This window comes from Protopterus annectens, chromosome 16.part0, assembly GCF_019279795.1.
Source record: "Protopterus annectens isolate FY-2018-M chromosome 16.part0, PAN1.0, whole genome shotgun sequence".
NCBI lineage: Eukaryota > Metazoa > Chordata > Ceratodontiformes > Protopteridae > Protopterus > Protopterus annectens.
In genome coordinates this window covers 839,458,847-839,471,821 of record NC_056750.1, presented here as the reverse complement: position 1 = coordinate 839,471,821, position 12,975 = coordinate 839,458,847, and the positions used below count along the sequence as shown (strand labels likewise).

Here is a 12,975-nt window from a genome sequence, read left to right as displayed (position 1 = left end):
GTTCGCAGAACTGCCAAATCAAGAATGGTAAAATAATCTTCCTTTAGTAAAAGCCCTCATCCACTTTTCCTTTGGGAAGTTTTCCCTGTCTTGCAAGCCACATCAAGACAGCAGACGTCTGAGAAACATGGTGTGTATATTTAGTATGGCTTTGTCCATGTGTACTGCAGATATACTGATGTGTGTTTGCAAGTGTGTGCATGTCTACGTAGTTTACGTATGATTCTACTTAGCTGCTTTGTTTAAAATTTCTCAGGGCCTTTAATGCTAGATAAAATAGGAGTTGAGGAACACTTGGGTGTGACTTGTTCCATAAAAGAACTGAAGGCACTGCAGATCATTCTCCGTTAACAGCCAGGTTTCCACTTCACTTCTATGGTATTGGAAGTAACACAAAACCTTGTCTGGGGACAGTTAGCTTTTCTTGACATCTGGCTGGAAGACTGACATCCATTTGTAATTTAGTTCCAGTTGTGGATATACTGCAGCAGTGATCATCTTACTCAAACGTAGTTACACGTTGAGTGTCCCAGCTGTATTTTATGGCAGATGTATGTCCGCGGTTACACATGTTAATCATTTAAAATTTTTTCTCTGAGATCTGCAGTTATGAGACTTGATATACCTTTTTTAAGTTGTTTACTTGTTAGAATATGAGAAGCAGACTTCAGCCTTAAATTAGTTGTGATGTAGATTTTTATACTGTGGTCTTCTGATACATATGATATTAGGTGGAACAAGTAAATAATTTTTGTTACAACAGCTAAACTCATTTCTTTGCAATTGTCAAGAACATTGAATAGGTTTGAATATGTAACTTTAATCTTTCTCTTTGTCTCCTTAGTTTTGGTGGCAGTGGTAATGCCGTGTCATTTGGTGCCCTAGCCGGTCAAACCAGTCAAACTCCGCCTGCTTTTGGGGCCCTGCCCCAGCAAACTTCCACTTTTGGCGGACAGACTGGTGGATTTTCCAACTTTGGCTCAAGTGGATCTGGAGGTAGGGTTTTTTTTTTTTTTTTGTGCCTGCATGTGTGTTCTTTGTTTTATATTTATGTTAATCTAGTATTAGATATGTTTCAACTGGTTCTGAATGTCACTATGTTTGATGGCAAACACCTCTGTCCATGCATAATTTCTACCCACTGATTAGTAGAATGCTGTAATGCATTGAGGTGTAAAAAAAATAAGCCAAACAAAACTGGTTTATTTCAGCTGCTGAATATGTATGTATATATATATATATATATATATATATATATATATATATATATATATATATATATATATATATATATATATATATATATATATATATATATATATATATATATGGGTCTACCTGACATGGTCGACAGTTCATATGGTCGAGAGTTTATTTGGTTGACAGTTCATTTGATCGACAAGCATTTTAGGTGGGGGGCTTCGCCCCCCACACCCCCCAATGTGGGGGGCTGTGCCCCCCCCCTAACTATATATATCAACTCCAGGGTTGCACAACATTGGGGAAGGGGGCAAATCTGCTTGTCGACCAAATGAGTGTCGATCATATGAACTGTCGACCATGTGAAGGGGACCCATATATATATATATATATATATATATATATATATATATATATATATATATATATATCCACATATACACACATATGTATGTATGTGTGTGTATATCTATATATATATATATATATGTATATATGTATATATATATATATATATATGTATATATATATATATATATATATATATATATGTATGTATATGTATACACTGTTTATGAAGGGGGTTACGCTTTATAAGGGCCCACAGCCTAATTTTATACATATTTACTCGTCTTCTTCAAATGAGTCACTGTTGCAGTTAAAATTCCTGCTATATGATAATTAGCCACAGGTGGAGGTCTGCCCGACTTTAAGTCCCAACCCTAGGATGCATACTTGCAACGGCAGTGCACCTGTATTTTCTTAAATTATTTTTATAGGCAAAAAAATTCACAGTTTATTTGTTTAGCAACTGCTCCAAAACTCCCTTAAGCTTATTTTGTTATTAGTTTCATTTGCTAGTGAAATTTCCTGGGGAAACTGAATTCATTTACAACAGTATGTCTTATGTAAGCCAAAAAAATTGACCTCAGGTAATAAATCTAATGTAAAAATTATCATTCAAAATGTTTTTTTTTTTTTGCTTAGGAGAATCTCCTCTTTTGGTTATGTGATGTACTAGGACAACCTAAAGAAGAAAGTAAGCTACACTGAAAGTAAAATTGACAGAAAATAAATTGGAAGTCATTGTGCAAGTATTGTCAGCATTTTCAGTGGAGTCCATTCACCCAGATGCACAAAAACACTGACATAAGGAAGGTGAGAAAAGTGCACCCCCCCCCCCCCCCCAAGAAGGTTGCTAAAGTGTGATTTTTTTTTATTCAGTCCCATGTGGCGAAAGTATGCCTTAGTCAGTGATACTTTTACCCAGTCTTTGCTGGCAACAAGTTTCTCTCTTGCCAATCTCTGTGTCTGACTTCTTTGGAGGTGGACATGCAAGCCGAAACTGGCATGTCTTCCTCTGCCAGTGTCATATGGCTGGTACCTGTAAATTTGTCTTCCTAAAAATAGCCAACCTTGGTAGTGCAGTCAGGGGGAGGATGCAGATCCCGTAGTTAGCCATAAGTTAGCAGACAGACCAATGCAACATGGAACATTGGCTAACAAAAGCTTGGAGGGGGAATTGTTACCCCTCTGCATGTCATGTTCCCCAGAGCCATGGACTTACCGTGCACCATCCTTCCAGGATACACAGGTGAGCCTGACAGTCTACAGGATTTTAAGAGGGCAATAGAAAAACTGTTTACTCAGTGACAGATTTCCTGACTGGATATTCTCCACATTCCATGCCAAAACACACCTAGCTTAAAAGGGGACCTTCTCCATCCAAGGATTTACATTCTTCCTTGGATAAGATTACGACTTGGCTTATACTGCATTGCTGTCTTTCTTTCTGAGGTACGACCTAGACGGTGAGGATAACATTTCCTTAGGATCACAGTGGGATGTATTCTTTGCCAAACTGTCTTTTGTTGGGAGATCATTTTAATTGAAGATGAGCGGAGTGTGGAGTACCAAGAGGAGTTTTCTTAGACTGAAGCTGTCTCGTTCTCTGATGGGGAAAGGTTTCTATTGAAGACTGTTTCTGGTGCCATAGAAAGTGTCCTCATGGAGACCAGTTTTAGATTTTTCCTTTCTAAATCTATTTGTGAAAGTTCCAAACTTCAGAGTGTTATCCCTTTACAACTTGTTACCTCTCATTTAAGTTTTTTAGTGACCCTAGATTTAAAGAATGCTTATCACATCCCTATAATGCCAGCTTTTAAACATTTCTTAGTGTTTTGTATCTGGATCACAAATTCAGATGTTGTAACCGAGATCACTGTTTCAGTATGCCAGATGGGTTTTCACCTCTGATGTCCAGCCATGGTACAAAAGCTGAAACCTTCCCTGGAGCAATCATCTTTCTAGTGCATGACCTCAGCTTGCAAGCTTAGGGATATATAGGTGGATGTATCTTGCCACCAGGCTGTATGCAGGCCTCACACCCTCACACCTGTCAGTCTGATCATCTCATTGTCATAGGAGTCTAAACATGAAACTGCGCTCATTGCAAGCATTCTTAGCCCTGGAAAATGCTGACATCTGCATAGTTACAGAAACCTGATTCAAAGCTGCCAAAAGCACCCCAACCTTATCTGGTTACTCATCCTATCGTACATTCAGACCTGAAACTGTATGCAGTAAAGCCAAAGGAGGTGGAGTATTAAAGACATACACACCTCCAGGCTGGTCAAACAGTATGACGCACAGGAGACACTCCAGGTGCAGTTAACCATTGACAAGACCCCTATTCAATCATAGCTAGCTACCAGCCCCCAAATCTGACTCAAGGCCGAATCCACTTATCTGAACCTCTTCAAGACTATCAAGATTCAACCCTTTACCGTGATCCTTGGTGATTTTAACTACCTAAACATAGATTGGAAAAACTTCTCATGCCAGAACACAAATGCCCAGATATTCCTCAATTTTATCAATGCAAACACTTTGGAACAGATAGTTGATACCCTCACAAGAGGTGATAATATCTTGGGCTTGGTATTAACCAACAAGAGTGACCACTGCAGCATCCCTTCAGTATCATCCTCCCTGGTGAGATCTGATCATAAAGCGGTCACTTTCAACGTCACTATCGCCCCCGATCCCCCTCTAACTAAAACAACTTCTCCAAAGCTGATTACAGCCTCCTGAGGGATGGTATAAACAGCTTCACATTCCCCTCCCTCTCTGTAGGAACTGGCAGCAATATCCAAATCTACACCAAAGTACTATATGAGCATTTATATAGGTGCATGGAATCAGGAATACCCGACAGGAATCCTCAAGGAAGAGTAAACCTGTCTGGTGGACATTTGCAATAAATAAACTCTATAACAAAAGGAAAAAATTGCTGTCCAGGACCAAGAAGGAGCAGGTGCCTAATTGGAAACAGTCTCTCCTTAGCCTGAACAAGCAAATAAGAGCACTATTAAAATCCTACAAAGCAAACTTCGAGTCCAAATTGGCCATATCTACTACAGTCAGTCATAAAGCTTTCTTCACATATGTCCACAACTTCAAAGGAAGCACCCAGATCTGTTCAAAACTGGTGGTTAAGGACACCACACATACAAATGTCGTAGATATAGCAAACTTGCTGGCTGACAGATTCAGTGAAAACTTCACCCCTCTGTCCCCCCATCAGTAAATCAGGACATCTCCAGTACCTGACCTCTTCCCCTTATATCTAAGGAACAGTTCATCACTGCTCTCTCAAAGGCAAAAAAGCAGCCTCTATGGGTCCCAATAACATCCCAGCCACATGCTACATGAACTCAAGCAGGAGCTTGCAGCACCATTAGGCACCCTGTTCAACCAAAGCCTGAGTACCGGCTTCATCCCAGCTGAGTGGAGAACAGCCATTGTTGTCCCTTTTCACAAAGGTGGGGCATCCACCATTACAGAAAATTATAGACTCATCAGCCTAACTAGCCTGATCTGCAAGGCCATGGAACAGATTGTCATGGACCTCATTAACAAGGACATTGGCAACCTCCAAACACTCGATCCCACACAGTTTGTTTTCATCAAGGGGAAGTCACGTCTGTTAAATTTGGTTGATGACTTTGAGACCATCACCAAAGCCATGGAATGGGAGGAAGATGGTGCACGCCACCTACCTTGACCTGGCCAAAGCCGTCGACACTATTCTGTATGGGGCATAATAGGTAAACTCTTTCAGCTAGGCATCAATCCATATGTTACCAGATGGGTAGCAAAGCGGCTCACTGATAGAACCCACCTAGTCAAAATAAGGGAAGCCACATCAAGCAGTAGACCTGTAACAGCAGCATACCCCAGAGGTCGGTCTTAGGGCCTCTGTTATTTGGCATTTACTTTTCTGAGGTGCAGGCCAGAAAAAATGGGCTGTGGCTGACCAAGTTTGTTGCTGGGTGCTGTCATCAATTCCCCTAGTGATGTGGACATCCTCCAGAGGGTCTCATCCAAACAAATGACTGGTGCCAGAAACATGGCCTCAAGCTGAATACCAAAAAATGCATCATCATTCCCTTGGGGGAAGAGTGACATCCCCGCAAATTATCACATTAATAACAACATCCTAAGCACGCAGTCAGTCGTGAGGGATTTGGGCTCCCAGGTTGATACCAACCTGACTTTTGACCATCATGTTGCTTCCGTTGTACAGAAAGATTTTTCTACATGGCCCACTTCATAAGTAAGGGTATCTCTTCCAGGGACAAGGAGGTCATAACACCCCTATATTCTTCCCTTATAAGGCCTATTATTGAGTACAACACCCCTTTTTGGATGTACCTCGCAAAGCACACACAGCAGCTGGAGAGACCACAGAAGTTCCTCGCCAGGAGAATCCAGGGACTCAAACATCTACCATACACAGGCTAAAAGTAATATCCCTCTACTCAGTTTCATGAAGACTCCTCAGAGGTGACCTCTGTCTAGCATATAAGACGATCTCAGACCACGCGTTAATGGGACTGCTGCATATCCACAAGTCAAGCTCCACTTGAAAAACCCACATGAGTGGCCTCAGCCTAGTCTGTGACATCAATAGGACTTGTTGGCGGAACAGATTTGTGTCCCAGAGACTCCTCATCTGTGGAATAGACTCCCTCTCCACATCAAGCAGAGTACCTCCTTACCTCTTTTTAAACGCAACCTGGATAGCTGGATGGGAAACAGAAAAATACATCTCTGGGATTCCACCCGTGTCCCTGCCTTACTGGGGCATCAGGTGCTGACTTGTCTAAACAGGGGCTAAATTCTTGGCTAGGCTTATAATGGCCTCAGGGCCAATAGCCTAGTAACTTCCTATGATCCTATAGTACCATTAGCTTCTCAGAATCATATTATTGCCCCATTAGGGAACCCTGCTTTATATAAATAAACTGACTTACCGTATTTGTTTTAGATGTCAGCTAGGATAGATAAGTGTGAGTGCAGTAGGCAGATTCTCTACAAAGATCTCCGTACCAAGTGTCTCTTCTGCCTAGACACAAAACACGGTTTTAAGGCATATTCTATTTGCCAGTTTTTTGTGCCAAAGATTTTGTCATCCCATCTGTCTTCATTCTGCACCTTCTGGGAGACCCAGCGGCTGAAGTGTTTGGCCCACTGTAACATGGAGGATTCCGCCACACCACATGTAACTTCACCTCACAAGAAAATGCTCAAGAGGCGTAGACTTGATACTCAGTCTACTCACTCTGAATATGACGTATCCTCTGAGGTTACAGATTCTGTGGTATGTTTGACTCTACCGTGACCCCGCTTGAAGTCGGTGTGGTGTGAAAGGATCATACATTTGTAAAGACTGTTGCTACTGAGAAGGGGGAACCGTGAATCACCATTTCAAAGGGACCAGAAGGCATCCCACAGATTATAGTTTGGGAAGAGTATCCCAACAAACTGAGGTACGTCAGGGGTTGAAGCCTCCCCATTTAGTACAAGTGGACGCCCCCCCCCCTTCCCAGGGAAAAAGCTACAAAAGGCGAAACATATTTCCTTGCCGCCTCCTTCTACAAATAATGAGTGGATGGATTTTTCACAAGAATTACCCCAAGGCCATTATGGCTCTTAAATCACCCTCTTTTACTGCTCTTCCTCTTACTCAAAGTTACCATTGACTCCTCTTCCTCCTGAAGAGGAAGACACATCGGATTCTGATGACCACTCATTAGCTTACTCCTGTCAAATTCAATTCCCTGGTCAGTTTTCTTCAGAGGATGAGGACTCCATTTGTCTTGATTCCCCTGTGGAAGAGGCATCGTTTTTGGAGAGACCATTTTAAACATGAAACATTTTGAGTGGGAGTCTAGGTAAATTTCTGATGTACAAAATAAATATTAGAACTTCTTGAAACTGGGCACCCCTGCTGCTTCTCTTATCCCTCCAGTCTTGGAGGCCATTTTGGATGCTTTTGAATCCACCTCATTTTCTGACTTGCAGCCTCCTGCACCCAAAAGACCAGACCGATACCAGAGGAACTTAAGTTCCTGTATAAGACTCCTGTGGCTGATCTCTCTGCTGTGTCCCTCTCTTCTGACAAACCTAAGTTGCTCCCTAATGGCTGGGGCTATAGATTGGTAGGGAAGAGGTCTATACTTTCCTCTACTCTGGCCTTCAGGGCTACAGACTTCCATACTAAAATAACCAAATATGTGTTATCTAGTTTTTTTTCACTTTGAACAAGGTAGTGGTGGATTCACAGGGCACAGAGTCAAAGCAGAATATTCTGTCCCTGGTTAATCAGGGTACTCAGGTGGTCAGACAACAGTATAAGATGTAAGTATGATGCTGTGGAGGCCTCTTCCAGAGTAGCGGTTACTGGCCGTGTCATCCGCAGGTGTGCATGTCTGAGAAGCCGTCCTATGCCAGAGGATTTCAAAACCAAGCTCATGCACAGTTGTGCAACCAGCCTATGTCAGAGGATTTCAAAGCCAAGCTCACATGTATTGGTGCAGCCAACCTTTGCCAGAGGATTTCAAAGACAAGCTCTTCAACTCACCACAGTTCTTTTGCTCAGCCTGTGGTCAGCCAATTTATGTAGAGCTTTACAGGATCAAGGAAAAACTATGAAAGATTGTACAAATTCTGCTTACCTCTGTATCTAGATACCTGAGGAACTATCCTTCTAAACCGTTTTCTTTAATTAAAAGAGAATCCAGGCCACTTCAGAAGTACAGGAAGGCTCCAGGAAGAGGGACCCCAGATCTGTGAGGCCTTCCTTCTCAGATAAGTCACTGGGACTGTCTTCCAAGCCCCCTACACCTCTCAAAAAGGCTCATCCATACATTTTAGACTGGGAAAAGATTATCACAGACAATTTGGGTACTATCCATCATAAAAAAAACTGGTGACGGGTATGTCTTAGATGAAACTTCCTCCCTTGAGTGATGGTATGTCCCCCTGCCCCACAACCAGCCAAAGCTTTCTCCTGTCCTACAGGTACAAGGCACGATAGAATCAGTGCCTCTTAAACTTGTGAGGAGTTTTTACCCCTTCCAAGAAAGGAAGGGCAGCTGAGACCCTTTCTTCTACTCTGTCTCGTGCCCAAACTCCTTTTTTTACCAGAGTGTTTGTGGAAATTTTGTTGTCGTCATTTCTTCCTATAATTTCACAAGGAGTTTGTTTTAGTTAGAGGACTCCTTGAATCAGCCTGTTGTCAGTTAGAGGGCTTTCCCTTCCCCTTCCCCTTTGTCATCCTATTCCTGTTATTTGGGAGTTGTCGTTTAAGTTGGCGACTTTTCTTACCAGAGAGATTGTCGTTTAAGTTAGAGACTTCTCCTCTGGTCCCCCTTCTACAGTTTTGGTGTGTGTTCCTGTTATATTGTTATATGTTATATGCTTGTTATATTAAAAAAAAAAAAAAAAAGCTTAGTTGTTCTTTAATAAAAGTTTTTTTTTGGTATAATTAAAACCTTGTTGTGGTTTAGTATAAGTTGGTTTCGTCGTAGTTTAAAAACTGACAGTCATGTTTAAGGAAGGCAATGAACCGAAGCCTTCTGGCTTCAAAAAGTGTGACCAGTGTAGCCAGAAAATGTCCTTAACAGATGGACACAGCAGATGCGTATACTGTTTGGGTGATTTGTCATGGTTTTAGCTCTAGAGTTTTGCAAGAGAGAAAAAATAAGTTCATTGTTGGGATCTTCTCAAGTCCCTTTTTCTGAGGCTGTTGAAGGAAAACAGAGTTCACCAATATCAGACAAATCTTCAAAAAGATGACCTTCCTCTGCACCAGTATATGAACTGGCGAAGAAGCAGTTGAAATAATCGACCAAGGACCTGAAGGCTTTTGGGCCCGAAAAATCTGTCTCTTCAGCTCCACTGACCTTTTTGGAACCGATAGTGTGTCATAGTCGGATCCAGTACCCTATATTGGAACCGGTCTTGTCAGTATTACATTCACCCATACTGCAGTCAACAATATCCTCTGCTCCATCCAGGACCCTGTCCGACGACGTGGAGTGGGTGATTAAGAGACTACCACGGACACTGGAACTGGCCAAGATCCTGTCGAGCCCTCCCAGACTGGAGTCTGCTCTGACAACCATTACTACCTTCATGATAATTCTTCCTCTGACAAAAGTTGTGGCTTCAGAGCCAGAGGGCTTGGATTTGATAGTAGTGGAACCCTCAGGACAGAGACCTGATCCAGAATCTTTGGTCCCGATTTCCTTTTTGACTTCCTTGGTGCAATCCTCTGGCGAGGAGTCTAGGCGCCATCGCTCCCCTGTAAGGTCTGGAGAGGAGGGTCTGGTCGGACAGCTGTCTAATCCAAACCTACCTCTGGGGGCCATGTCGCAGGTCAGTTTGGCGCGAGCCTACAGCCTTGATTCGGGAGCAGTCTCCTGGTTCTTCGGAGCTGGGAGCTCCCTCGGAATGGGATTGTGGTGCCTTTGAGGTCATGAGAGGAGTGTACTGTCACCCCAGTCAACTCCATTCTCGGATCCAAGTTCTCTTCCCCCAAAAATGCCTGTCTGCCTCTATACCTCCCCCCCCCAGGCTTAGAGACCCAAAGTCCCAGGGCACCCCAGTGGACCTAACCATCTCTTCTGAAAACTCTCCAGAGTATCCCTCTGAAGAGGTCTCGGAAGAGGACATGTAAGAGGAAACATCTAGACTCCCCTGAGGAGTCTGTCACTTCAGACACAAACTTAGATGATTCAGAAGTGTCCTCATGGTCACCCTCTGAGGATGTCTCTTTTGCGGACATCCTAGAGATCTTAAACAGAGAGGTGGCTAGAAACCCATCAACCCTTCTGAGGATGAAGTCTGTGTACCTGGAGGCATTCGGGTCTTGCACCCTCCACCTCTTGGTTGACTCCACCTTTCAACCAGCTCCTTAACGTAGTCAGTCAAAAGCCGTGGGGCTCTCCAAAATCTGTGGAACCTGTTCCGAGGAGGCCTAACAATTTCATTACTGCTCCCTCTGACAAGAAATATTTGTCCACAGGTGTCCCAGTAGATGCTATAGTAGTGGTGGCAGCCACCAAAAAGGAATTGTCTGAGACTTACACTTGTGTCCATCCACTATATAAAGAATCTCACACAATGGACAGATAAAGAAAAGCATATGTTTTCATCAGCAGCCTTTACACTCAGGTCGTTGAATTATTTGTCTGATTTCACTAGACTTAAGAGGGATCTCCTGAAGGAGTTAGGTGATACCCTCCAAGGTTCTGCAGCTGCTGGGGTTTCAGATAAGGTGACCACTCAGCTTGCTACCTTAAACTCTGCAGTTAACTCTTCCATGCAGCTTCTATCTTATGCAGCCGATGGAGCAAGTAGGGCGGCTGGTACAGGAATCTCCCTAAGGAAGCACTCCTGGATGCGCCTATGTGAGTTCGCAGAGCCCTTCAAGTCTTCCTTTATCAGTGCCCCTTTCAGCGGCTCATCTTTGTTCGGCCCAAAGGTGAAAGAAATTGACCAGGTTCGAGCAGGAGGGTAAGACTCTTTCTGCCGTGGGAATATGTTTTTTCCTCCCTCCCAGGCCTTATCTCAAGAGCCAGAAGAGAGAAAAGATGTGGTTCCAAAAGTCCCAAAGAGTTTTCCTAGATGCACGTGGTGACTGTTCCTTCAGGGGCAGAGGGGGAAACAATAATGGAAGACGCCGACCTTGCGGCAGAGGGGATCTGCAAAACCAGGGCAACAGAGATGCATTCTCTGGTAGACCGCTCCTGAAAGGAAGCCCACCTGTCCACCTCTGAAGGCAGTCGGGAGTCGATTGTCACTGTGCCAAAACACCTGACTAAATATTACACAAGACAAATGGGTACAGACGATAATATCCAGAGGCTACAACATCCCTTTCTCTTCCTCTCCCTTAGAAAAAAGATCAATCCCGGACGTTCCACCCAGCCAGAGGGATCAGGCAACCCTAGAAATTCAAAGGTTGATAAGAAAAAGAGTCATCCAAAACGTCCCCGCAGACCAAATTGGATCCAGAACTTACTCGTGGTTCTTTTTAGTTCCAAAAAAGACAGGGGACTGGAGGCCCATTTTGGATTTCAGCAGGCTGAACAAGTCTGTAAAAAAATCAAAGTTGCCGATGGTAACACTGCAGTCAATACTTCCCTTTTTGGGAAAAGACAATTGGATGTGCTTGATCGATCAGTTATGCTTTCGGCTGGGGGCTAGTCAGTATCAGTTTTGAGCCATGCCCTTTGGTCTCACTACAGCCCCCAGAGTATTAACCAAATGCATGGCAGTGGTCACGGCTCACTTGAGACATCTAGGATTCAGAGTGTTTCCATACCTGGATGACTGGCTCCTAACTGCCACCACAAAGCATCTACTAATCAAAGCAAGAGACACCACTGTTCACCTGTGTTCCCAGCTTGGTATCACCATAAACTTCAAAAAAATCTGCCTTGTTGCCATCACAACATATTACATTCATAGGAGCAGACTTGAATACAAAAGACATGGTAGCAAAACTTCCTCAAGACAGGCTACAAACACTGTCATCAAGTGTCCATTCTGCTTGCAAAAAAGAAAGTACAGGCAAAGATTGTCTTGAAGGTTCTAGGTACCATGGCGGCAGCAATAATGCAGGTACCTCTTGAACGTCTACACTTGAGAGTACTCTAGTGGTTACTTTTTGCTCAGTGGTCCATGCAGAAATTGCCCATGTCCCACAAGATCATCATCACAGATTCCTGCAAGAGGGACCTCAGTTGGTTGCTTCAATCAACCCAGGTAATCCTGGGCAGACGGTTCACTCTCGAACAACCAGTAGCTATAGCTATAGTGACCACGAATGCTTCCCAGATAGGGTGGGGGGCATTATCTGGGAAAGACAGTCCAATGAACTTGGCAGGAATGTGAATACCACCTGCATATCAATGTCCTAGAGATGAGAGCAGTGCTCTTGGCGTTGCAGGCATTCCAGAATTCCCTTTCACTAGGAATGATTGCAATCCAGATGGGCAATATGTCGGTCGTGTGGTATATAAATAGACAAAGTGGAACCAGATCTTTACCTGCTGTGTCGAGAAGCTCAAAGAGTGTGGCAGTGGGCAGTTTCTTCCCCAATGCTTTCTAATAGCAACGCATATCCCAGAGAAATCCAACGTAATAGCGGACAAGCTAAGCAGAGCTATTCTGATGCCTCACAAGTGGTCTCTAAATCAGGAAGTTGCGAAAAAAATCTTTTGCAAGTGGGGCCAGCCTCATTGCAACCTATTTGCCACATCCATGAATGCCAAATGCAGCTGCTGTTTTGCCCTAATCCCCCCCCTTTCTAGGGAGTCACCAAGGGATGCATTTTTACGTTTGGCCCCCTCCTTATGCCTTTCCTCCATTCCCGTTAATCCCCAAGGTTCTAAAGAAAGCCCTTTTTAGTCTTTCAGA

General features: G+C 43.5%; 1 protein-coding gene across 1 annotated transcript in view; it reads left to right on the top strand.

The window, feature by feature from the left end:
* Nucleotides 1–12,975, top strand: part of NUP214 (nucleoporin 214) — a 3,229,616-nt gene that overhangs the window by 3,036,794 nt on the left and 179,847 nt on the right. Inside the window, exon 36 of the mRNA XM_044058190.1 lies at nt 845–996. Within this exon, the coding sequence (XP_043914125.1) occupies nt 845–996 (152 nt within the window). The remainder of the gene's footprint in view (nt 1–844; nt 997–12,975) is intronic.